Consider the following 27,894-nt stretch of genomic DNA (forward strand, 5'->3'; position numbering starts at 1 on the left):
TGACATGTGTGTGTGTGTGCGTGTGAGAGAGAGAAGTGTAGTGTGTGAGGACCACAAAGCAGGAAGTGCTGACATCCTTAGTGACGGTTGCTAAACACAAAGTCAGTCAATAAAAAAGCTCGTAAAAGGATGGTGCTGTTTGGTTGCCATGGAAACCTGGTCTGAACTTGATTAAACAGAGCCAGTTTAAAAGCCACAGAGGATTTGGTGGTTAAAAAAGGATGAACATGGTTATTTGACCTCAGTCTGTACAGTCTGTCATGAAATACACTCACTGACATGACTTCTTGGATTCTTTGAGGAAATTACAACAATGCATAAAGTTACTTTGATATGAAAATATCCTTACCTGATGATTCTTAATCCAATATCGTGTGTGTGTGTGCGTGCGTGCGTGCGTGCGTGCGTGCGTGCGTGCGTGCGTGCGTGCGTGCGTGCGTGCGTGCGTGCGTGCGTGCGTGCGTGTGTGTGTGTGTGTGTGTAGATGTGTATATATATTTATACATGTATATATATGTATACGGATTGATTTATATATATATATATATATATATATATATATACACACACACACACGATATTGCCAAAAGTATTTGGCCACCCATCTAAATGATGAGAATCCGGTGTCCTAATCACTTGGCCCGGCCACAGATGTATAAAATCCAGCACTACAAACATTTGTGAAAGAATGGGCCGCTCTCAGTGATTTCCAGCGTGGAACTGTCATAGGATGCCACCTGTGCCACAAATCCAGTCGTGAAATTTCCTCGCTCCTAAATATTCCTACGTCAACTGTCGGCTTTATTATAAGAAAATGGAAGAGTTTGGGAACAACAGCAATTCAGCCACCAAGTGGTAGGCCACGTAAACTGACAGAGAGGGGTCAGCGGATGCTGAAGCGCATAGTGCAAAGAGGTCGCCGACTCAGTTACTACAGAGCTCCGAACTTCATGTGACCTTCCAGTTAGCCCACGTACAGTAGCAGAGAGCTTCATGGAATGGGTTTCTATGGCCGGGCAGCTGCATCTAAGCCATACATCACCAAGTCCAATGCAAAGCGTCGGATGCAGTGGTGTAAAGCACATTCTCTGGAATGATGAATCACGCTTTTCCATCTGGCAATCTGATGGACGAGTCTGGGTTTGGAGGTGGCCAGGAGAACGCTACATTTCGTACTGCATTGTGCCGAGTGTGAAATTTGGTGGAGGAGGAACTATGGTGTGAGGTTGTTTTTCAGGAGTTGGGCTTTGAATGTTCCAGGATACCAAAACATTTCCCAGTGGGAACAGTTTAGAGCGGGCCCCTTCCTCTTCCAACATGACTGTCCACCAGTGCACAAAGCAAAGTCCATAAAGACATGGATGACAGAGTCTGGTGTGGATGAACTTGACTGGCCTGCACAGAGTCCTGACCTGAACCCGATAGAACACCTTTGGGATGAATTAGAACGGAGACTGAGAGCCAGGCCTTCTCCACCATCATCAGTGTGTGAAAACTCACCAATGCGCTTTTGGAAGAATGGTGGAAATGCTGGAGCCTATCTCAGCTGCATTCAGGCGGAAGGCGGTGTACACCCTGGACAAGTCGTAGTATTGTACATGGTAATTGTTATATATTTTATATATTATTAAAATAATATAATATAATAATATAATATATCAGTATACATCATGCTGTATATATAATATGTAAAAATTACATATGTTATATTTTATATTGCAATGTGGTACATTTTTAGTCTACTTTATACCTGCATTATCCTTTCCATCCTTACACTTTTGATCCTTTGTAACTGAGCTACTGTGTGGAACAATTTCCCTTGTGGATGAATAAAGTTTGTCTAATGTCTAATATGTATGTGTTTATAGATATGTGTACTTCACCTTTGCTGTGTGTTGTTTATGTTTGTCTTCTTTCTCATCACTAAGATGTCGCAGCCCTTCAACTTTTACGACGGGGACATTCCTTAATGTTCATAACCATTGATCATAATGTTCATATTAATTGATCATAATGTGCATAACCATTGATCATAATGTTCATAACCATTGATCATAATGTTCATAATCATTAATCATAATGTTCATAACCATTGATCATAATGTGCATAATCATAGATCATAATGTTCATAATCATTGATCACAATGTTCATAATCATTGCTCATAATGTGCATAAACATTGACCATAATGTTCATAACCATTGATCATAATGTTCATAATCATTGATCATAATGTTCATAACCATTGATCATAATGTTCATAATCATTAATCATAATGTTCATAACCATTGATCATAATGTGCATAATCATAGATCATAATGTTCATAATCATTGATCACAATGTTCATAATCATTGCTCATAATGTGCATAAACATTGATCATAATGTTCATAATCATTTATCATAATGTTCATAATCATTTATCATAATGTTCATTACCATTAATCATGTTCATAATCATACATCATAATGTTCATAATTATTTATTATAATGTTCATAATCATTGATCATAATGTGCATAATCATTGGTCCTAATGTGCATAACCATTGATCATAATGTTCATAATTATTGATCATAATGTTCATAATCATTGATCATAATGTTCATAATCATTGATCGTAATGTTCATAACCATCGATCATAATGTGCATAAATAATCATTGATCGTAATGTTCATAACCATTTACCGTAATGTTCATAACCATTGATAGTAATTTTCATAACCATTTATCATAATGTGCATAATCATAGATCATAATGTTCATAATCATTGATCACAATGTTCATAATCATTGCTCATAATGTGCATAAACATTGATCATAATGTTCATAATCATTTATCATAATGTTCATAATCATTTATCATAATGTTCATTACCATTAATCATGTTCATAATCATACATCATAATGTTCATAATTATTTATTATAATGTTCATAATCATTGATCATAATGTGCATAATCATTGGTCCTAATGTGCATAACCATTGATCATAATGTTCATAATTATTGATCATAATGTTCATAATCATTGATCATAATGTTCATAATCATTGATCGTAATGTTCATAACCATCGATCATAATGTGCATAAATAATCATTGATCGTAATGTTCATAACCATTGACCGTAATGTTCATAACCATTGATAGTAATTTTCATAACCATTTATCATAATGTGCATAATCATTGATCATAATGTTCATAATCATTGATCATAATGTTCATAACCATTGATCATAATGTTCATAATCATAGATCATAATGTTCATAATCTTTGATTATAATGTTCATGATCATTGATCATAATGTGCATAATCATTGATCATAATGTGCATAACCATTGATCATATGTTCGTAATCATTGATCGTAATGTTCATAACCATTGATCGTAATGTTCATAACCATTGATCGTAATGTGCATAGTCATTGATCGTAATATGCATAATCATTGACCATAATGTTCATAACCATTGATCGTAATGTTCATATCCATTTATCATAATGTGCATAATCATTGATCATAATGTTCATAATCATTGATCATAATGTTCATAATCATTGATCATTATGTACACACATGTTAGCAGTTTAGCAGTTGTCCTGACTAATGCAACAAAAGAAAAATTGTTTATGTCAGCAAACATTTTCCTTCTCAACTTGACTAAACGCTGACACAGACCAACAATAATGACATCTAACTTGATCATATTAGACTTTTGGAGTATTTGCCTGATTTGATGAACTATTTTGATTTTCTGGACTGAGCTCAATTTTTTTCTCCCATCTTTATGGATGCTGCTTGTCTTGATGATGCACACTGTCAACATGAATATATGTCTTCATCTTGTCTCTGCAGGACATTTAATAACAGTGGAATCTTTAGGAGGAGGACAAAAGGCTGTTCTTGTCAGTCCACTCTTGGACCAGCACCACTGGACCTGTGTCAGGATGGTCTACCAGATCCTTGGACAAGGTTCATAAAACATAGATATGCTGTACTTTGATTAAAAATAACTCAATATAACATACATTTATTAAACATAACTCAATATAACATATTTATTAAACATAACTCAATATAACATACATTTATTAAACATAACTCAATATAACATACATTTATTAAACATAACTCAATATACCATACATTTATTAAACATAACTCAATACAACATATATTCATGAAACATAAGAGCCCTCACAAAATATTTGTGAAACACACATGAAACACTTATGTATGTGAAACATGTATGTATCATGTATGAAACATTTACGTATCATGTGTGAAACATGTATATATCATGTATGAAACATTTATGTATCATGTGAGACGTTTATGTATGTTGTGTGAAACATGTATGTATCATGTGTGAAACATTTATCATGTATGAAACATTTATGTATCATATGTGAAACATTTATGTATCATGTGTGAAACATCTATGTATCATGTGTTAAAACATTTATATATCATGTGTGAAACATTTAGGTATCATGTATGAAACATGTACGTATCATGTATGAAACATGTATGTATCATGTATGAAACATGTATGTATCATGTATGAAACATGTATGTATCATGTATGAAACATGTATGTATCATGTATGAAACATGTATGTACCATGTATGAAACATGTATGAAACACGTATGTATCATGTATGTATCATGTGTGAAACATGTATGTATCATGTGTGAAACATGTATGTATCATGTGTGAAACATTTACATATGTGTGAAACAATTACATATCATGAATGAAACATGTATGTATCATGTGTGAAACAGATATGTATCATGTGTGAAACACGTATGTATCATGTGTGAAACGTTTACATATTATGAATGAAACATGTATGTATCATGTGTGAAACATGTATGTTTCATGTGTGAAACATGTATGTATCATGTGTGAAACATTTACATATGTGTGAAACAATTACATATCATGAATGAAACATGTATGTATCATGTGTGAAACAGATATGTATCATGTGTGAAACACGTATGTATCATGTGTGAAACGTTTACATATTATGAATGAAACATGTATGTATCATGTGTGAAACATGTATGTTTCATGTGTGAAACATGTATGAAACATGTATGTATCATGTATGAAACATGTGTGAAACATTTACATATCATGAATGAAACATGTATGTATCATGTGTGAAACATGTGTGAAACATGTATGTATCATGTATGAAACATGTGTGAAACATGTATGAAACATGTATGTATCATGTATGAAACATGTGTGAAACGTGTATGTATCATGTATGGAACGTGTGAAACATTTACATATCATGAATGAAACATGTACATATCATGAATGAAACATTTATGTATGCGCCGCTCTTTCTTATCGTCTCCATGGATCTTTCCAAGGTTCCTTGCAGCTCCATCTTCGGCCACAAGGGGCGCACTTTGATTCCACACTTTGGAGCAGCAACCAATCATCTGACAGCTGGCTGATTGCCAGTGTAGACCTGCCCAACAACACAGTCCACTACCAGGTACTCCTAGTAGTACTACAATACTACACACACTCAAACCATTTGAAATGAAATGATGTATAGATGTAGATGATGATAAATGAAATGATGTATAGATGTAGATGATGATAGATGAAATTATGTATAGATGTAGATGATGATAGAAATTATGCATAGATGATGATAATAATATAAATTATGTATAGATGAAGATGGCAATAAATGAAATGATGCATAGATGTAGATGATAATAATATAAATTATGTATAGATGTAGATGATAATAGAAAGTATGTATAGATGTAGATGATAATGAATGAAATGATGTATAGATGTACAGTAGATGATAATAAATGAAATGATGTATAGATGTAGATGATGATGTATGAAATGATGTATAGATGTAGATGATAATAATATAAATTATGTATAGATGTGGATGATAATAAAAATGATGTGTAGATGATAATAAATGAAATGATGTAAAGATGTAGATGATAATAGATGAAATGATGTATAGATGTAGATGATAATAAATTAAATGATGTATAGATGTAGATAATAGATGAAATGATGTATAGATGTAGATGATAATAAATGAAATGATGTATAGATGAAATGATGTATAGATGTAGATGATAAATAAAAATGATGTATAGATGTAGATGATAATAAATGAAATGATGTATAGATGTAGATGATGATATAAATTATGTATAGATGTAGATGATAATAAATGAAATGATGTATAGATGTAGATGCTAATAGAAATGATGTATAGATGGAGATGATAATAAATGAAATGATGTATAGATGTAGATATTAGAAATGATGTATAGATGTTGATGATAATATACATTTTGTATAGATGTAGATGATAATAGAAATTATGTATAGATGTAGATGCTAATAGAAATTATGTATAGATGTAGATGCTAATAGAAATTATGTATAAATGTAAAAGTTAAAGTTAAAAAGTTAAAGTACCAATGATTGTCACACACACACTAGGTGTGGCGAAATTATTCTCTGCATTTGACCCATCACCCTTGATCACCCCCTGGGAGGTGAGGGGAGCAGTGGGCAGCAGCGGTGGCTGCGCCCGGGAATCATTTTGGTGATTTAACCCCCAATTCCAACCCTTGATGCTGAGTGCCAAGCAGGGAGGTAATGGGTCCCATTTTTATAGTCTTTGGTATGACTCGGCCGGGATTTGAACTCCCAACCTACCGATCTCAGGACGGACACTCTAACCACTAGGCCACTGAGTAGGTTCCCGTAGATGATGATAGAAATGATGTATAGATGTAGATGATAATATAAATGATGTATAGATGTAGATTCTAATAGAAATGATGTATAGATGTAGATGCTAATAGAAATGATGTATAGATGTAGATAACTAAAATGCATGATGTAAAGTTCACGTGTGTGTTGCTTGTGGTGCAGATTGTGTTGGACGGACAAGCAGGAGCTGCTTCAAGTGACAGCGTGTCCATCTTTGAAGTCCACATTGTTCCTGGCTACTGTCTGGGTAATTCTTGTCTTAGTTCATCATCTCATGATCAACACCTGCCACCTGGATGAGGAACAAAACACCTCTATCTATATATATATCCTTACATATACTTACATGCATACATATAATACATACATAATTATACATATACATACATATATATATACATACATACAATAATCAATGTCAGACGATTGTGCTCCTGGAGTGGCACTTGGAGGAGCATCACCTCTATCTATATACAAACTTACATGCATACATATACATACATACATATACTTACATACTTACATGCATACATATACATACATACATATATATATACACACATACATATACTTACATGCATACATATATATATATATATATATATATATATATATATATATATATATATATATATACATATACTTACATACTTACATGCATACATATACTTACATACATACATATACACACATACATATACTTACATGCATACATATATATATACATACATACCTATATTTACATACCGTACATACTTACATGCATACATACATACATACTTACATATACTTACATACATAAATATACATACATAAACATACTTACATACATACTTACATGCATACATACAGACATACATACTTACATATACTTACATACATAAATATACTTACATACATACTTACATGCATACATACACATACATACATACAATAATCAATGTAAGATGATTGTGCTTCTAGAGTGTGACTTTGAGGAGCATCACCTGTGTGGCTACAGTAACACCTGGAATCCAAACATCAACTGGTATGTTGGCGGTACTCTGTCTCCTGACCCACACACCAACCTCTTTGAAGATGTCACTCAAAGTCAACGCAAAGGTATCACTACTCTATGTACTACTTACATATATATATACTCACTACATAGTACTACACATGTATAACTACTCTATGTACTACTTACATATACTCTCTAAATAGTACTACACAGGTATCAATACTCTGTTCTACTTACATATACTCTCTACATAGTACTACACATGTATCACTACGCTATGTACTACTTACATATACTCACTACATAGTACTACACAGGTATCACTACCCTATGTACTACTTACAAAATACTCTCTACATAGTACTACACAGTTATCACTACGCTATTTACAACTTACATATACTCTCTACATAGTACTACACAGGTATCACTACCCTATGCACTGCTTACATAATACTCTCTACATAGTACTACACAGTTATCACTACGCTATTTACAACTTACATATACTCTCTACATAGTACTACACAATTATCACTACGCTATGTACTACTTACATATACACTCTACATAGTACCACACAGGTAACACGACTCTATGAACTACTTACATATACTCTCTACATAGTACTACACAGGTATGACTACTCTATGTACTACTTATACTCTTTACATAGTAATACACAGGCATCACTACTATATGTATTACTTATATATACTCTCTACATAGTACTACACAGGTATCACTACTCTATGTACTACTTACATATATATACTCTCTACATAGTACTACACAGATATCACTACTCTTTGTACTACTTACATATATACATACTCCCTAAATAGTACTACACAGATATCACTACACTATGTACTACATATATATATATATATATATATATATATATATATATATATATATATATATATTCTCTACATAATACTACATAGGTATCATTACTCTATGTACTACTTACATTTATATACTCTCTACATAGTACTACACAGGTATCACTACCAGAGGTGGGTAGTAACGCGCTACATTTACTCCGTTACATCTACTTGAGTAACTTTTGGGATAAATTGTACTTCTAAGAGTAGTTTTAATGCAACATACTTTTACTTGAGTATATTTATAGAGAAGAAACGCTACTTTTACTCCGCTACTTTAATCTACATTCAGCTCGCTACTCGCTACTAATTTTTTATCGATCTGTTAATGCACGCTTTGTTTGTTTTGGTCTGTCAGACAGACCTTCATGGTGCCTGCGTTTCAACAAATATAGTCACTGGTGACGTTCACTCCGTTCCACCAATCAGATGCAGTCACTGGTGACGTTGGACCAATCAAACAGAGCCAGGGGTCACATGACCTGACTTAAACAAGTTGAAAAACTTATTCGGGTGTTACCATTTAGTGGTCAATTGTACGGAATATGTACTGTACTGTGCAATCTACTAATAAAAGTTCCAATCAATCAATCAAAAGTGTGAAGGAAAAAAGACCCTTTTTTATTTCAACCGTACATCCCGTCAAAAGCCTAAAGACTGACTGCACAGTTCCTGTCTTCACAATAAAAGTGCCGCTCCATCGCGCCTGCGCTTTCAAAATAAGAGTCTCCGAAAGCCAGCGCAAACAAGCTAGCAAGCCACGGAGTTTGCCGCCAATGTTCAGCTCAGTTCAGTTCAGTATTTCTTGTAAAGTGTATAAAAACGAATATGGAAGCTGGACAAATAAGATGCCAAACAACAACCACTTTCATGTGGTATTAGACAGAAAGGAGGAACTTTTTTTCTCCTCCATTTGAAAACGTGGACGTTATCAGCACTACTGATTACAATCAATGCAAGTCATCAGAATCAGGTAATACACCAACTTATATTCTTGTCTTCATGAAAGAAAGGAATCTATATGTGTTAAACATGCATGTATATTCATTAAAACACATTTAACATGTAAACAAAAACGGCAAAATGAAAAATATAAATTATATACTGTATATATCAATGTATGTATATATATATATATATATATATATATATATATATATATATATATATATATATATATATATGTGTGTGTGTGTGTGTGTGTGTGTGTGTGTGTGTGTGTGTATATATATATATGTGTGTGTCTATATATATATATATATATATATATGTCTGTGTGTGTGTGTATGTATATATATATATGTATGTGTGTGTGTGTGTGTGTATGTATGTACCGTATATATATATATATATATATATATATATATATATATATATATATATGATATATATGATATGTGTGTGTATGTTACTCATCAGTTACTCAGTACTTGAGTAGTTTTTTCACAACATACTTTTTACTTTTACTCAAGTAAATATTTGGGTGACTACTCCTTACTTTTACTTGAGTAATAAATCTCTAAAGTAACAGTACTCTTACTGGAGTACAATTTCTGGCTACTCTACCCACCTCTGATCACTACTCTATGTACTACTTATATATATATATATATATATATATATATATATATATATATATATATATATATATGAAGGATCACAAACCCAACTTCGCAAATAACCCAACATGCCGACTAATAAACCCAACTAAATCTGAAATAGGAAAAATCAGCAAAATAATCCTGGACAGAGTCAACACAAAAATCAAGGACAAAACACCACTCAACCAATGGAGAAATACAGCAGCAGTAATCAAATGGTTCAACAACATCCAAGACAAACAACAGCACAACTTTATCTCCTTTGATATCGAGGAATTTTACCCTTCCATCACGCAAGACCTACTGACTCAAGCACTAGACTTCGCCTCAGACTACGACTCAATCACAGGCAACGAAAGAAACATCATCATCCACGCAAAAAACTCCATTCTCATCCACAACAATACACCATGGCAAAAAAAGAACAATGCAACATTTGACGTCACTATGGGAAGTTTTGACGGAGCAGAAACGTGTGAACTCGTTGGGAGTTTCCTCCTCTCCCAGCTCGCTAGCCTCAATCTGAACCTTGGTATTTACCGTGATGACGGACTGGCAGTGTGTCGCGCCTCGCCAAGGAGCAGCGAGAATACCAAGAAGCGCATATGCCAAATTTTCAAAGAGAACGGTCTACGGATCACGATTGAAGCCAACAAGCAAACCGTCAACTTCCTTGACGTCACTTTCAACCTGAGAAATAACAGCTACCAACCATTCACGAAACCCAACACAACACTCCAATACGTGCACCATGACAGCAACCATCCACCCACCACCACGAAAAGAATACCTACCGGAATCAATAAAAGGCTATCGATGCTGTCATCTAGCAAAGCTGAATTTGACCAAGCAACCCCCCCCGTACCAAAAAGCCCTTGATGAAAGCGGATACAATTTCACCCTCACCTATGAACCCACGCCAGGAAACCAGCCAAAAAAGAACAGAAAACGAAACGGCATCATCTGGTACAACCCCCCATACAGCAAAAACGTCTCAACGAACATTGGACACAAATTCCTCAATCTGATTGACAAACACTTTCCCAAAGACAACAACCTAAGAAAAGTATTCAACAAGAACAACATCAAATTGAGCTACAGCTGCATGAACAATATACGACAAATCATCTCAAACCACAACAAAACAATTGCAAATGAGCCGTCGACCCCCAGTCAGAACGACTCCAAAACCAACAAAGCATGTAACTGTCGAAAGAAACCTGATTGCCCCCTCAACGGGGGATGCTTACAAACATCAGTTGTCTACCAATCTAAGGTAATACGCAAGGACATTAACACATCCGACACATATGTAGGATTAACCGAGGGTGAATTCAAAACCAGATGGAACAACCACAAGGCTTCTTTCAGGAACAAAAACCTGCGAAATACCACAGAACTCAGCAAACACATTTGGGACCTCAAAGACAATAATGTTGAATATTCAATAACATGGCAAATTCTTGCATCCAGCACACCTTACAATAGTGGTAATAAAAGATGCAACCTATGCTTGAAAGAGAAACTGTTTATTATTTACCGTCCAGACCTGTCATCCCTCAACAAGCGCAGCGAAATTGTAACAACATGCCGCCATAGACGGAAACACCTCCTAGGTAACACATGAGCCAATCACCACGCCCCTAGGCCAGCCTGTACCCACCCACTCTGTGCCCTATATAAACCATGGTATGCGAATGCTCCCATTAAAATCTCCTGACGATTGAGGGTACCCCCCCTCATGAAACAGGCCTGTAGAGATGAAATAGTCTTGTGATTTTTTTCCCCCACACATACATATATTGCGCTCTACTACGGTATCGAGCACTATTTTTTGGATAACCTTATTAAGACATATATATATATATATATATATATATATATATATATATATATATATATATATATATACTCTCTACATAATACTACACAGGTATCACTACTCTATGTACTACTTACATTTATATACTCTCTACATAGTACTACACAGGTATCACTACTCTATGTACTACTTACATATACTATCTACATAGTACTACACAGGTATCACTAGTCTATGTACTACTTACATATATATATACTCTCTACATAGTACTACACTGGTATCAATACCCTATGTTCTACTTACATATACTCTCTACATAGTACTACACAGGTATCACTACCCTATGTACTACTTACATATACTATCTACATAGTACCACACAGGTATCACTACTCTATGTACTACTTACATATATATACTCTCTACATAGTACTACACTGGTATCACTACTCTATGTACTACTTACATATATATACTCTCTACATACTGTAGCACTACACAGGTATCAATACCCTATGTTCTACTTACATATACTCTCTACATAGTACTACACAGGTATTACTACTCTATGTACTACTTACATATATACACTCTCTACATAGTGCTACACAGGTATCACTACTCTATATACACTCTCTACATAGTACTACACAGGTATCACTACCCTATGTATTACTTACATATACTCTCTACATAGTACTACACATGTATCACTACTCTATGTACTACTTACATATATATACTCTCTACATAGTACTACACAGGTATCACTACCCTATGTACTACTTACATATACTCTCTACATAGTACTACACAAGTATCAATACTCTATATACTACTTACATATACTCTCAAGTGTGTAAGTACTACAAAATAAGAGTAGATGAGTGTGTGACAGTGAAATGTGTCCCCCATGCAGGACACTACATGTACGCCAAGCACTTCCAGGAAGTAAAGACACAGGAAGTACTACAAAATGAGAGTAGATGAGGGTGTGACAGTGAAACGTGTCCCCCATGCAGGACACTACATGTACCCTGAGCCATAGACATCTTATAAGTAGATGCAGCATGGAGCGCTACTGCCTACTGGCGCTGACGAGACGCGGGGCCGCCATCTTGGAGTGGTGATCCGCTCCACTCAGTGCAATTCATTTGGCGGGAGCAATGAACTGTCAGCGCATTTAATTCATTTTACCTCACTGAATACCACTAATTTTCACGCGTTTTTTTGTCATACGTGTAGCTATGACAAAGGACACATGTTTTGGCGTGTTTTATTGTTCATAGTTTGCTTAACAGTAATAGAATATTCTTATGTGCTATAAATCACCAGACGTCCGAGATCAAAACTGGGAATATAATCCCAGAGAAGGGGGAAAAAAACGGTCAGCTATTTTTAAGTTGAAGAAACAATATGATTAGGTTATATATACATGCGTATATCCTACACAAACAATGTATGAATACATTAGATATCTAGATATCTTATAGACTGTATCTCTGTTGCTGCAGCAGCAGAGAGTTTATTCTGTCTTGACACTTTGTATAGATATTTTCTATTACATTCTTCCCTTAAATGACAATGTTTACAGTGATTGTTTTATATGTATTTTTTAAAAGCGTCTGCCAAATACTTAAACATAAACATATACAAACACCTGAAAATCTTTATATCAGCTAAAACCGCCAATCTGTTTAAGTTGAAGACTTATTCCTGCTTACAATTATACTTTTAAGAAAGTATTGTCTTATACTTTGCCTAAAATGAGAATGCATCATAATCAGTGGCGGCTGGTGAATTTTGTTTGTGGTCTGTGGACTGTGGTCCTAACTTTTACCCCTGTAGACTTTTACAATCTTTATCTTCATCATTTATTTCAACTTTATGCTATTCAAGTATGACATTTTTAAATTTAAGTAATTTCATTGACAAGCAATTCTATTATGGTCATACTCTTGTTTGCTAGCGGCTACGATTTCAGTACTATTGAAGATCTTTGCTCCTTCTCAGCTCTGTGGTAATATTCTTTTCACAAAATACAACCAAAAGTACGTTAATGTTAAATCTTACTTGTGAAAGGTAATCCCCGATTCTTATTTTCAACAGTCTGCCCATCTTTGTTTTCTAACTGTCAACTGTCAATTTAGGCTGCACACCGGCTCCTCATCACCACTTCAAGATGGCGGCCCAATTTCTTGCGTCACAGCAGCCAATGCTGCGTCTACTTATAAGATGTCTATGCCCTGAGCACTTCCATGAAGTAAAGACACAGGAAGTACTACAAAATAAGAGTAGATGAGTGTGTGACGGTGAAATGTGTCCCCCATGCAGGACACTACATGTACGCCGACTCTCTGTACGCCAAGCACTTCCAGGAGGTGGCCAAGCTGGCGTCGCCGCTGACGACGGCGCCAATGAGCGGCTGCCTGTCCTTCCTTCACCATCGGGACCAAGAAGACGGGAACATGTTCACTCTTTTCACCCGGGATCAGCTGGGCCACTATGAGGAGGTCTGGAGACCGGATGTGTACGTCACGCCTGGCTGGACCCTGGTCAGCGTGGACATCAAAGCTCCTCAGCCCCTACAGGTCAGTTTGGGAGCAAAGTCGCACAACAAGGTCACGTACAGTCGTACCACTCTTTGGGCCTCATCTACTAAAAATATTCAAGCTAGGGATGAGTCGAGAACATTTTGGGTTCTGTCGTCAGAGTTGCTCCTGTCTTCTAAATGTTCTCACAATGTTGAATAATGGTGTTCAAAAACAGCATATGGGCCATTTGTGATGTCACAGATGGACTGACGTACTTTTGTGGACCTTCCAGTATATTCTGGATCCTCCTCACCATCAGCGTTATACCTCTCCAAGGGTCCCAAACAACAAGTACTAAGTAGTGTGTACAAATACCACACAATAGTACTGATTTACTAAGACTGCGCGTACAATTGGTAACGAGTGCAAGAGTGGTGCAGACCGCCTTATGTAAGTGAGGATTTTGCGTGTGCTACTGGCAATATGTGCCCATGGAAACACTCATTTCCCCCACATTCATGTCGTTGAACTAGAGTCTGTCGCACCTTTTCTGCAAAGTACAACCCCGACTAGATTTAGGTCGCTGATGTGCGACCATTGCAACACCGCAGTGCTTTCATGTGTCTGGAATGATCCAAATGCAAGAAAATGCACATTGCGAGATGATTTTGATTTATATAGGAGATGTATTACAATATATTTCCTAAATGAAGAACCAAACAGCATTAAAACAAAACACACCAATTGAATTCATTTGAATCATACCCTCAAGTCATCCCGCAGCTCTAAACTCATAAAATGGTATTGCTGAATAGACAATATGCCTCATATCTGTATTTTTGACCGTTGATATATGTTGACAAACATACGTAGGACGGAGCTGCAGCGTGATCGCCTCCTTTCTCACAGATATTTCTGCTCCACTGCCGTACCTTTCAGACTCATAATGGCACCCGCAGAACAGTTTCAGTCTTGATAGATGATATATAGATTGCATCTTGTCCTCCCAGTATTGTGGACCTTCTGATGATCAGCATATATTTGGTGTGTGTCTGTGTCTGTGTCTGTGTCTGTGTCTGTGTGTGTGTGTGTGTGTGTGTGTGTGTGTGTGTGTGTGTGTGTGTGTGTGTGTGTGTGTGTGTGTGTGTGTGTGTGTGTGTGTGTGTGTGTGTGTGTGTGTGCGCATTACATTACTATAATGGATATACAAACCCCGTTTCCATATGAGTTGGGAAATTATGTTAGATGTCAATATAAACGGAATACAATGATTTGCAAATCCTTTTCAACCCATATTCAATTGAATGCACTACAAAGACAACATATTTGATGTTCAAACTCATAAACTTTTTTTTACAAATAATAATTAACTTATAATTTCATGGCTACAACACGTGCCAAAGTAGTTGGGTTAGGGCATGTTCACCACTGTGTTACATGGCCTTTCCTTTTAACAACACTCAGTAAACGTTTGGGAACTGAGGAGACACATTTGTGAAGCTTCTCGGGTGGAATTCTTTCCCATTCTTGCTTGATGTACAGCTTAAGTTGTTCAACAGTCCGGGGGGTCTCCGTTGTGGTATTTTAGGCTTCATAATGCGCCACACATTTTCAATGGGAGACAGGTCTGGACTACAGGCAGGCCAGTCTAGTACCCGCACTCTTTTACTATGAAGCCACGTTGATGTAACACGTGGCTTGGCATTGTCTTGCTGAAATAAGCAGGGGTGTCCATGGTAACGTTGCTTGGATGGCAACATATGTTGCTCCAAAACCTGTTGCGCCTATAACAATCCGGATGGTTCTTTTCCTCTTTGGTCCGGAGGACACGACGTCCACAGTTTCCAAAAACAATTTGAAATGTGGACTTATCAGACCACAGAACACTTTTCCACTTTGTATCAGTCCATCTTAGATGAGCTCAGGCCCAGCGAAGCCGACAGCGTTTCTGGGTGTTGTTGATAAACGGTTTTCGCCTTGCATAGGAGAGTTTTAACTTGCACTTACAGATGTAGCGACCAACTGTAGTTACTGACAGTGGGTTTCTGAAGTGTTCCTGAGTCCATGTGGTGATATCCTTTACACACTGATGTCGCTTGTTGATGCAGTACAGCCTGAGGGATCGAAGGTCACGGGCTTAGCTGCTTACGTGCAGTGATTTTTCCAGATTCTCTGAACCCTTTGATGATATTACGGACCGTAGATGGTGAAATCCCTAAATTCCTTGCAATAGCTGTTTGAAAAAGGTTTTTCTTAAACTGTTCAACAATTTGCTCACGCATTTGTTGACAAAGTGGTGACCCTCACCCCATCCTTGTTTGTGAATGACTGAGCATTTCATGGAATCTACTTTTATACCCAATCATGGCACCCACCTGTTCCCAATTTGCCTGTTCACCTGTGGGATGTTCCAAATAAGTGTTTGATGAGCATTCCTCAACTTTATCAGTATTTATTGCCACCTTTCCCAACTTCTTTGTCACGTGTTGCTGGCATCAAATTCTAAAGTGGGGCGGCATGGCGTAGTGGGTAGAGCAACCGTGCCAGAAACCTGAGGGTTGCAGGTTCGCTCCCCGCCTCTTACCATCCAAAAATCGCTGCTGTTGTGTCCTTGGGCGGGACACTTCACCCTTTGCCCCCGGTGCCACTCCCACCGGTGAATTGAATGATGAATGATAGGTGGTGGTCGGAGGGGCCGTTGGCGCAAATTGCAGCCACGCTTCCGTCAGTCTACCCCAGGGCAGCTGTGGCTATGAAAGTAGCTTACCACCACCAGGTGTGAATGACTGATGGGTTCTACATGTAAAGCGACTTTGGGTACTTAGAAAAGCGCTATATAAATCCCAGTTATTATTATTATTATTATTATTATTAAAGTTAATGATTATTTGCAAAAAAAAAAAAGTTTATCAGTTTGAACATCAAATATGTTGTCTTTGTAGCATATTCAACTGAATATGGGTTGAAAATGATTTGCAAATCATTGTATTCCGTTTATATTTACATCTAACACAATTTCCCAACTCATATGGAAACGGGGTTTGTATAATTACTATTATAGATGTATGATCAATATAATTGGATATTAAGAGTATGTGAAAGTTTGACTTTTACTTTGTTTACTTCTGTGACAACCTCCTTAAAGTTTTGTAAACAATCAGAAATATCAATCAGGTAAAATGCACCAAACATGAGTAAGTGTGGAGAGAGTTTTTCATTTTTCCCATCATGCATTGTAATGGGTGTAATTTAGAATTAGTTTATGGTGTAAGTTCAGTAAGCAGGTTGTGTTGTGTGTGACCATGTGTGCTGCGTTGTTGTGTTAGTTGCATTGTTCTTTTTGCCCCATGACTAGGGAATGTTGTTTCCATTGGGTCGTATAAGTAAATGCTGTGCTAACATGTCAAAGTACTTTCACTGATCTGATTTATTCACTTCGGCCACAAGATGGCGGCAAATATGTGGCATTCTGCAGGCCGCCTGGTGTGTGAGATTGATTTGAAAGAACTCCGCAGTACAATGTTTTTGTTGAACTCATGTCGTCTGCACTACAATTTGGCCCGCGGGCCATAGTTTGGACACCCTTGTGCTAGAACATGAAATTTGGATATGTGGATAGCCACTGTAGTGATAATAATATATTATAAACCTTAATCATAACAATTGTTTTTAATAATAATAAGTATCTGTGGTATAATTATTATTAATAACAATAATCATGCTTTTTTTATTACACGATAGTAACAATAATAATAATAGTATTAAATTAATTAAATAAATAATATATAATTATAAATTATTATAAATATATTACTAATGCTTGTTAATGATATCATTAACAATGCTATCATTATATGGTGGTAATATATATAATAATAATATAAAATTGATAATTATCTGTGGTATAATTATCATGAATAACAATAATACTGCTATTTTTATTGCATGATAATACCAATAATAATAATTGTATTTTTTAAATAATAATTATTATATAATTTTACAATATCCATCCATCCATCCATCCATCTTCTTCCGCTTATCCGAGGTCGGGTCGCGGGGGCAGCAGCCTAAGCAGGGAAGCCCAGACTTCCCTCTCCCCAGCCACTTCGTCCAGCTCCTCCCGGGGGATCCCGAGGCGTTCCCAGGCCAGCCGGGAGACATAGTCTTCCCAACGTGTCCTGGGTCTTCCTCGTGGCCTCCTACCGGTCGGACATGCCCTAAACACCTCCTTAGGGAGGCGCTCGGGTGGCATCCTGACCAGATGCCCGAACCACCTCATCTGGCTCCTCTCGATGCGGAGGAGCAGCGGCTTTACTTTGAGCTCCCCCCGGATGACAGAGCTTCTCACCCTATCTCTAAGGGAGAGCCCCGCCACCCGGCGGAGGAAACTCATTTCGGCCGCTTGTACCCGTGATCTTGTCCTTTCGGTCATAACCCAAAGCTCATGACCATAGGTGAGGATGGGAACGTAGATCGACCGGTAAATTGAGAGCTTTGCCTTCCGGCTCAGCTCCTTCTTCACCACAACGGATCGATACAGCGTCCGCATTACTGAAGACGCCGCACCAATCCGCCTGTCGATCTCACGATCCACTCTTCCCTCACTCGTGAACAAGACTCCGAGGTACTTGAACTCCTCCACTTGGGGCAAGATCTCCTCCCCAACCCGGAGATGGCACTCCACCCTTTTCCGGGCGAGAACCATGGACTCGGACTTGGAGGTGCTGATTCTCATCCCAGTCGCTTCACACTCAGCTGCGAACCGATCCAGTGAGAGCTGAAGATCCTGGCCAGATGAAGCCATCAGGACCAAATCATCTGCAAAAAGCAGAGACCTAATCCTGCAGCCACCAAACCGGATCCCCTCAACGCCTTGACTGCGCCTAGAAATTCTGTCCATAAAAGTTATGAACAGAATCGGTGACAAAGGGCAGCCTTGGCGGAGTGCAACCCTCACCGGAAACGTGTCCGACTTACTGCCGGCAATGCGAACCAAGCTCTGACACTGATCATACAGGGAGCGGACCGCCACAATCAGACAGTCCGAAACCCCATACTCTCTGAGCACTCCCCACAGGACTTCCCGAGGGACACGGTCGAATGCCTTCTCCAAGTCCACAAAGCACATGTAGACTGGTTGGGCAAACTCCCATGCACCCTCAAGGACCCTGCCGAGAGTATAGAGCTGGTCCACAGTTCCACGACCAGGACGAAAACCACACTGTTCCTCCTGAATCCGAGGTTCGACTATCCGGCGTAGCCTCCTCTCCAGTACACCTGAATAGACCTTACCGGGAAGGCTGAGGAGTGTGATCCCACGATAGTTAGAACACACCCTCCGGTTCCCCTTTTTAAAGAGAGGAACCACCACCCCGGTCTGCCAATCCAGAGGTACTGCCCCCGATGTCCACGCGATGCTGCAGAGTCTTGTCAACCAAGACAGCCCTACAGCATCCAGAGCCTTAAGGAACTCCGGGCGGATCTCATCCACCCCCGGGGCCTTGCCACCGAGGAGCTTTTTAACTACCTCAGCAACCTCAGCCCCAGAAATAGGAGAGCCCACCACCGATTCCTCAGGCACTGCTTCCTCATAGGAAGACGTGTTGGTGGGATTGAGGAGGTCTTCGAAGTATTCCCTCCACCGATCCACAACTTCCGCAGTCGAGGTCAGCAGAACACCATCCGCACCATACACGGTGTTGGTAGTGCACTGCTTCCCCTTCCTGAGGCGGTGGATGGTGGTCCAGAATCGCTTCGAAGCCGTCCGGAAGTCGTTTTCCATGGCTTCCCCGAACTCCTCCCATGTCCGAGTTTTTGCCTCCGCGACCGCTGAAGCCGCACACCGCTTGGCCTGTCGGTACCTGTCCGCTGCCTCAGGAGTCCCATGAGCCAAAAGAACCCGATAGGACTCCTTCTTCAGCTTGACGGCATCCCTCACCGCCGGTGTCCACCAACGGGTTCTAGGATTACCGCCACGACAGGCACCAACTACCTTGCGGCCACAGCTCCAATCAGCCGCCTCGACAATAGAGGTGCGGAACATGGTCCACTCGGACTCAATGTCCAGCACCTCCCTCGTGACATGTTCAAAGTTCTTCCGGAGGTGGGAATTGAAACTCTCTCTGACAGAAGACTCTGCCAGACGTTCCCAGCAAACCCTCACAATGCGTTTGGGCCTGCCAGGTCTGTCCGGCATCCTCCCCCACCATCGCAGCCAACTCACCACCAGGTGGTGATCGGTAGAAAGCTCCGCCCCTCTCTTCACCCGAGTGTCCAAAACATGAGGCCGCAAATCCGATGACACAACTACAAAGTCGATCATAGAACTGCGGCCTAGGGTGTCCTGGTGCCAAGTGCACATATGGACACCCTTATGCTTGAACATGGTGTTCGTTATGGACAATCCGTGACGGGCACAAAAGTCCAATAACAAAACACCACTTGGGTTCAGATCCGGGCGGCCATTCTTCCCAATCACGCCTCTCCAGGTTTCACTGTCGTTGCCAATATGAGCGTTGAAGTCCCCCAGTAGAACGAGGGAATCACCCGGAGGAGCACTCTCAAGTACTCCCTCGAGTGAATCCAAAAAGGGTGGGTACTCTGAGCTGCTGTTTGGCGCGTAAGCGCAAACAACAGTCAGGACCCGTCCCCCCACCCGAAGGCGGAGGGAAGCTACCCTCTCGTCCACCGGGTTGAACTCCAACATGCAGGCTCTGAGCCGGGGGGCAACAAGAATTGCCACCCCAGCCCGTCGCCTCTCACTGCTGGCAACGCCAGAGTGGAAGAGAGTCCAGCCCCTCTCGAGAGAACTGGTTCCAGAGCCCTTGCTGTGCGTCGAGGTGAGTCCGACTATATCCAACCGGAACTTCTCTACCTCGCGCACTAGCTCAGGCTCCTTCCCTCCCAGCGAGGTGACGTTCCACGTCCCAAGAGCTAGCTTCTGTAGCCGAGGATCGGACCGCCAAGTGCCCTGCCTTCGGCTACCGCCCAGCTCACATTGCACCCGACCTCTATGGCCCCTGCTATGGGTGGTGAGCCCATTGGAGGGGGGACCCACGTTGCCTCTTCGGGCTGTGCCCGGCCGGGCCCCATGGGGACAGGCCCGGCCACCAGGCGCTCGCCATCGTGCCCCAACTCCGGGCCTGGCTCCGGAGGGGGGCCCCGGTGACCCGCGTCCGGGCGAGGGAAATCTCGCCCGGACGCGGATTTTACAATATTATAATTATCATAAATACAATTATTACTAGATATTTTTAATGATATAATTAATAATGCTATTATTTTATGGTGGTAATATTTATAATAATAATAATATTGATAATAATCTGTGGTATACTTATTATTAATAACAATAATAATTATATTTTTATTACATGTTAGTAACAATAATAATAATAATAATTGTATGTTTTAAATAATAATTAATGTATAATTATACAAGATTATGATCATTATTATAAATATAATTTTACTAATGCTTGTTAATGATATCATTAACAATGCTATCATTATATGGTGGAATTATATATAACAATAATAATAATTATGATAATTATCGGTGGTATAATTATTATAAATAACAATAATAATGCTATTTTTATTACATGATAGAACAATAATAATAATAATAATTGTATTTTTAAAGTAATAATTAATGTATAATCATACATTACTATAATTATTACAAATATAATTATTACTAATGCGTGTTAATGATGTCATTAACAATGCTATTATTATATGGTGGTAATAATTATAATAGGAATAATACTTTTGTTCAACAAAATTGTGTTTTTCCTTTCAGTATGCAAGTTTGCTGCTGAAAGTCATGGTATCAGACTTCAAACAAGCACACACACACACACACACACACACACACACACACACACACACACACACACACACACACACACACACACACACACACGCACACACACACAGTGTAATCCTGGAGCCCTCTCAGTATGTGCCAGAATAACTCCCACAGTTTGTGTTGTCACGGTGGAAAAAGTTGTGTGACTTTAATTAGTGCCTTGCTTCTCCACTCTGAGCAAATATTTCCATCTACTAACCTTCTCCTCCCAAACTAATGTTCATCATCCATCTTGTCTGTAACCATGACACCGCTCTCTCTCTCTTTGTGTGTGTGTGTGTGTGTGTGTGTGTGTGTGTGTGTGTGTGTGTGTGTGTGTGTGTGTGTGTGTGTGTGTGTGTGCTCTTGTATTTCTACCGTTCTTGAGACATCAACAAGGAAAAGTACCATCCATATGAGGACGGGTGAACAAGTGAAGACATAAATCATGGCCCCAATACGGAAAACCATTGCATCTAATAGAGAGTCAAATACTAGAGTCCGTGAACATTGCTCCAAAGTCAGGATTTTTTTGTTGATTTAATGTGCATGCAAAAGTAAACATTGCAAAGGCAGCAATATATGATAAAACAAGACGGCAGCTAAAGAAAGACTTCCCTATTCATCCCCGAAAAAACCCGACAGGTGAACAGCTGATTTTACGACTTCAGGTGCTGACGTAAGACAACCCGGGTCCCATATGTGACCGTAGGTTGAACAAATACACTACGCTACTAAGACTATAGTGGTCATTAACAGTTACCGTAGCTTCTACAGCTGGGTTGCCCAAATTGCGGCACAGGGGCCATCTATGGTCCGTGACTCTTTTGTCATCGGCCTTAAGCACATTACAAAAAACAAAAAATAGAGATCTCATTTGCACCCCCTGGTGGTGAAATCTATCAAAATGAGGGTGGTCCCAAAAAAGGAGGGGTTTTTCAAATTGACTGTGTGTCGGTTTTAAAAGTGCTCCCCCTCTGGTCAACATATGAAATAACAAGTGCGTGTAAAAATTTGAAGTGCTCCCCCTCTGGCCAACATACTTAATAATTAGTGTGTGTAAGAAATTGAAATGCGCCCCCTTTGGCCAAAATTAATTTAAAAAAATAAAAATAAATATGTATATAGAGACATACTGTAATAACTTGAAGTAAATAATGAAGATTAAAAACCAGTTACAAACAAAAACAATAAATAAAAATGTTTACTAAAAGCTTACCCTTTTTTATATTTGCATAGTATGTATATATTATTAATGTTGTAAATACAAATCTTCATATATCTAGAAAGGGTGGTCCTAAAGAGGTAGGCATTTTTTGGAGGTCTCAAGAATATAACAAACACAAGAATGTGTGTGTGTGTGTGTGTGTGTGTGTGTGTGTGTGTGTGTGTGTGTGTGTCTGTGTCTGTGTCTGTGTCTGTGTCTGTGTCTGTGTGTGTGTGTCTGTGTGTGTTCTGGCAATGCTTACTTAATGGGGACATCGCTCTGTTTACACAGTCACCTTTAGGGGACCTCTGACAGTATGGAGACGAAAAAACAGGTCCCCTAAAGGGAAACCATTTTAAATGATAGTCAGATCCATTCTGAAGATGCCTAAGTGATTTTTAAGCTTTGGCCCATAAAACATGTTTACTGGTTAGTTTGAGTATGAGACATTTGCACAGCAGCCCCCTCATCGGGCTGTAGATGGTACTGCACTCGCTGCTCTGCTCACACTTCTTCCGTGTATAGTTAATCACTTTTTTTTTTTTAAGTGGTCCTCAGTAGTCACGTACAAATTTGTGTGAATTATGCAAAATTATTTAAATTTGGTTCCCATGAACCATATTAACTCTTTTCCCCCAGGGTCCCCAGTAAGAATGATCAGCACATTACTTCATCAATCCAGAGATTTAAAGACGTGTATGAGCTAACTGGGCAATGGCCATTTTACCTCATTTTTTTTTATGCCTCCACAACCTGTAGAAAACTTGGTCCCCATTCCAAATGATAACCCTTGTGTGTGTGTGTGTGTGTGTGTGTGTGTGTGTGTGTGTGTGTGTGTGTGTGTGTGTGTGTGTGTGTGTGTGTGTGTGTGTGTGTGTGTGTGTGTGTGTGTGTGTGTGTGTGTGTGTGTGCGTGCGTGCGTGCGTGCGTGCGTGCGTGCGTGCGTGCGTGCGTGCGTGCGTGCGTGCGTGCGTGCGTGCGTGCGTGCGTGCGTGCGTGCGTGCGTGCGTGCGTGCGTGCGTGCGTGTGTGTGTTTAACAGCTGGTGTTTGAGGCGGCGTTTAACACAGCCAGCGGAGGATATGTGTCCATAGATGACATCACCTTTTCTCCTGACTTCTGTTACACTGACACAGGTGAGAGGACACACCTGCATGTCATATATAGTGTATCAATAGTACATAGTGTGTAAATACAGTATATAATGTACCCATAGTACATAGTGTATATATAATATATAGTGTACCGATAGTACATAGTGTGTATATATAATATATAGTGTATCCATAGTACACAATGTGTATATACAGTATATAGCGTATCAATAGTACATGGCGTGTATAAATAGTATATAGTAAAAAAAGTGTATATATAATATACAGTGAGTGTATAGACAGTACGTAGTGTGTATATATAGTGTATGTATTCATTTATAGTGACTGTATGGATAGTACATAGTGTGTATACAAAGTATATAGTAGCTAGCTAGTGTGTGTGTGTGTGTATATATATATATATATATATATATATATATATATATATATATATATATATATATATATATATATATATATGTAATACATAGTGAGTGCATAGACAGTACAAAGTGTGTTTACATATTATATTGTAGAGAGTATTTATAATATGTAGTGAGTGTATAGATAGTGCATAGTATATATGTATGGTATAAAGTGTACCTAGTACAACATGTGTATACATAGTATATAGTAGAGTGTATGTATGATGTATAGATAGTGCATAGTGGGTATACATAATATGTAGTGGAGTGTATATATATTATAATATATAGTGAGTGTAAAGATAGTAGACAGTGTGTAATCATAGTATATATTAGAGCAGTATTTTTCTACCTTTTTTGAGTCAAGGCACATTTTTTCTTGCGTTGAGAAAATGCGGAGGCACACCACCAGCAGAAATCATTAAAAAAACGAAACTCAGTTGACAGTAAAAAGTCGTTGTCACAATTGTTGGATATGACTTTAAAGCATAACCAAGCATGCATCAATATAGCTCTTGTCTCAAAGTAGGTGCACTGTCACCACCTGTCACATCACACCCTGACTTATTTGGACTTTTTTGCTGTTTTCCTGTGTGTAGTGTTTTACTTCTTGTCTTGCGCTCCTATTTTGGTGGCTTTTCCTGTTTTGTTGGTATTTTCCTGTAGCAGTTTCATGTCTTCCTTTGAGCGATATTTCCCCGCATCTACTTTGTTTTAGCAATCAAGAATATTTCAGTTGTTTTTTATCCTCCTTTGTGGGGACATTGTTGATTGTCATGTCACGTTCGGATGTACATTGTGGACGCCGTCTCTGCTCCACAGTAAGTCTTTGCTGTCGTCCAGCGTTCTGTTTTTGTTTACTTTGTAGCCAGTTCAGTTTTAGTTTTGTTCTGCATAGCCTTCCTTAAACTTAATAATATAATAATAATAGATTTTATTTGTAAAAAGCACTTTACATTGAGTAAACAACCTCAAAGTGCTACAGTGTATAAAAAATAAAAAAATTTAAAAAAAGATAATACAAAATAAATAAAAACTAAAACAGCCAAATAGCTAAAACTAGTATGCATATATCTAAAAAAAATAGCTAAAACTAGTATGCATATATCTAAAAAAAGGCTTTTTTTAAAAAAAAAAGAAGGGTTTTTTAAGCCTTTTTTAAAAGTATCCACAGTCTGTGGTGCCCTCAGGTGGTCAGGGAGAGCGTTCCACAGACTGGGAACGGCAGAGCAGAAAGCCCGGTCTCCCATTTTCGTAACTTCAATGCCTTTTCTTAGGGGCACTCACCTTTTGTTTATGTTTGGTTTAAGCATTAGACACCTTTTTACCTGCACGCTGCCTACCGCTGTTTCCGACATCTACAAAGCAATTAGCTACCTGCTGCCACCTACTGATATGGAAGAGTAATACACGGTTACTCTGCCGAGCTCTAGACAGCACCGACACTCAACAACAACACATCATTTGCAGACTATAATTACTGGTTTGCAAAAAATATTTTTAACCCAAATAGGTGAAATTAGATAATCTCCCACGGCACACCAGACTGTATCTCACGGCACACTAGTGTGCCGCGGCACAGTGGTTGAAAAACATTGTATTAGAGAGTCTATATATGATATATAGTGCGTGTATAGATAGTAAATAGTGTGTATACATAGTATATAGTGGTTAGTGTATACATATTGTAATATTTAGTGAGTGTAAAGATAGTAGACAGTGTGTAATCATAGTATATACAGGTAAAAGCCAGTAAATTAGAATATTTTGAAAAACTTGATTTATTTCAGTAATTGCATTCAAAAGGTGTAACTTGTACATTATATTTATTCATTGCACACAGACTGATGCATTCAAATGTTTATTTCATTTAATTTTGATGATTTGAAGTGGCAACAAATGAAAATCCAAAATTCCGTATGTCACAAAATTAGAATATTACTTAAGGCTAATACAAAAAAGGGATTTTTAAAAATGTTGGCCAACTGAAAAGTATGAAAATGAAAAATATGAGCATGTACAATACTCAATACTTGGTTGGAGCTCCTTTTGCCTCAATTACTGCGTTAATGCGGCGTGGCATGGAGTCGATGAGTTTCTGGCACTGCTCAGGTGTTATGAGAGCCCAGGTTGCTCTGATAGTGGCCTTCAGCTCTTCTGCGTTTTTGGGTCTGGCATTCTTAATCTTCCTTTTCACAATACCCCACAGATTTTCTATGGGGCTAAGGTCAGGGGAGTTGGCGGGCCAATTTAGAACAGAAATACCATGGTCCGTAAACCAGGCACGGGTAGATTTTTCTCCATAGAGCAGGTCAGCAGCAGGAAGCATGAAGTGCTCTAAAACCTGCTGGTAGACGGCTGCGTTGACCCTGGATCTCAGGAAACAGAGTGGACCGACACCAGCAGATGACATGGCACCCCAAACCATCACCCAACCATGCAAATTTTGCATTTCCTTTGGAAATCGAGGTCCCAGAGTCTGGAGGAAGACAGGAGAGGCACAGGATCCACGTTGCCTGAAGTCTAGTGTAAAGTTTCCACCATCAGTGATGGTTTGGGGTGCCATGTCATCTGCTGGTGTCGGTCCACTCTGTTTCCTGAGATCCAGGGTTAACGCAGCCGTCTACCAGCAAGTTTTAGAGCACTTCATGCTTCCTGCTGCTGACCTG

The 27,894-nt window shown here is 38.7% G+C and overlaps 1 protein-coding gene across 1 annotated transcript in view; it reads left to right on the plus strand.

Annotated features, from left to right (window-relative positions):
* mamdc2a (MAM domain containing 2a) overlaps positions 1 to 27,894 on the plus strand; it is a 52,924-nt gene that overhangs the window by 4,764 nt on the left and 20,266 nt on the right. The window contains exons 3-8 of the mRNA XM_061981032.1: positions 3,866 to 3,982; positions 5,403 to 5,530; positions 6,958 to 7,042; positions 7,759 to 7,896; positions 14,446 to 14,702; positions 24,749 to 24,842. Coding sequence (XP_061837016.1) covers positions 3,866 to 3,982; positions 5,403 to 5,530; positions 6,958 to 7,042; positions 7,759 to 7,896; positions 14,446 to 14,702; positions 24,749 to 24,842 — 819 coding nt within the window. The remainder of the gene's footprint in view (positions 1 to 3,865; positions 3,983 to 5,402; positions 5,531 to 6,957; positions 7,043 to 7,758; positions 7,897 to 14,445; positions 14,703 to 24,748; positions 24,843 to 27,894) is intronic.

Source organism: Nerophis lumbriciformis, linkage group LG20 (assembly GCF_033978685.3).
Source record: "Nerophis lumbriciformis linkage group LG20, RoL_Nlum_v2.1, whole genome shotgun sequence".
Lineage (NCBI taxonomy): Eukaryota > Metazoa > Chordata > Actinopteri > Syngnathiformes > Syngnathidae > Nerophis > Nerophis lumbriciformis.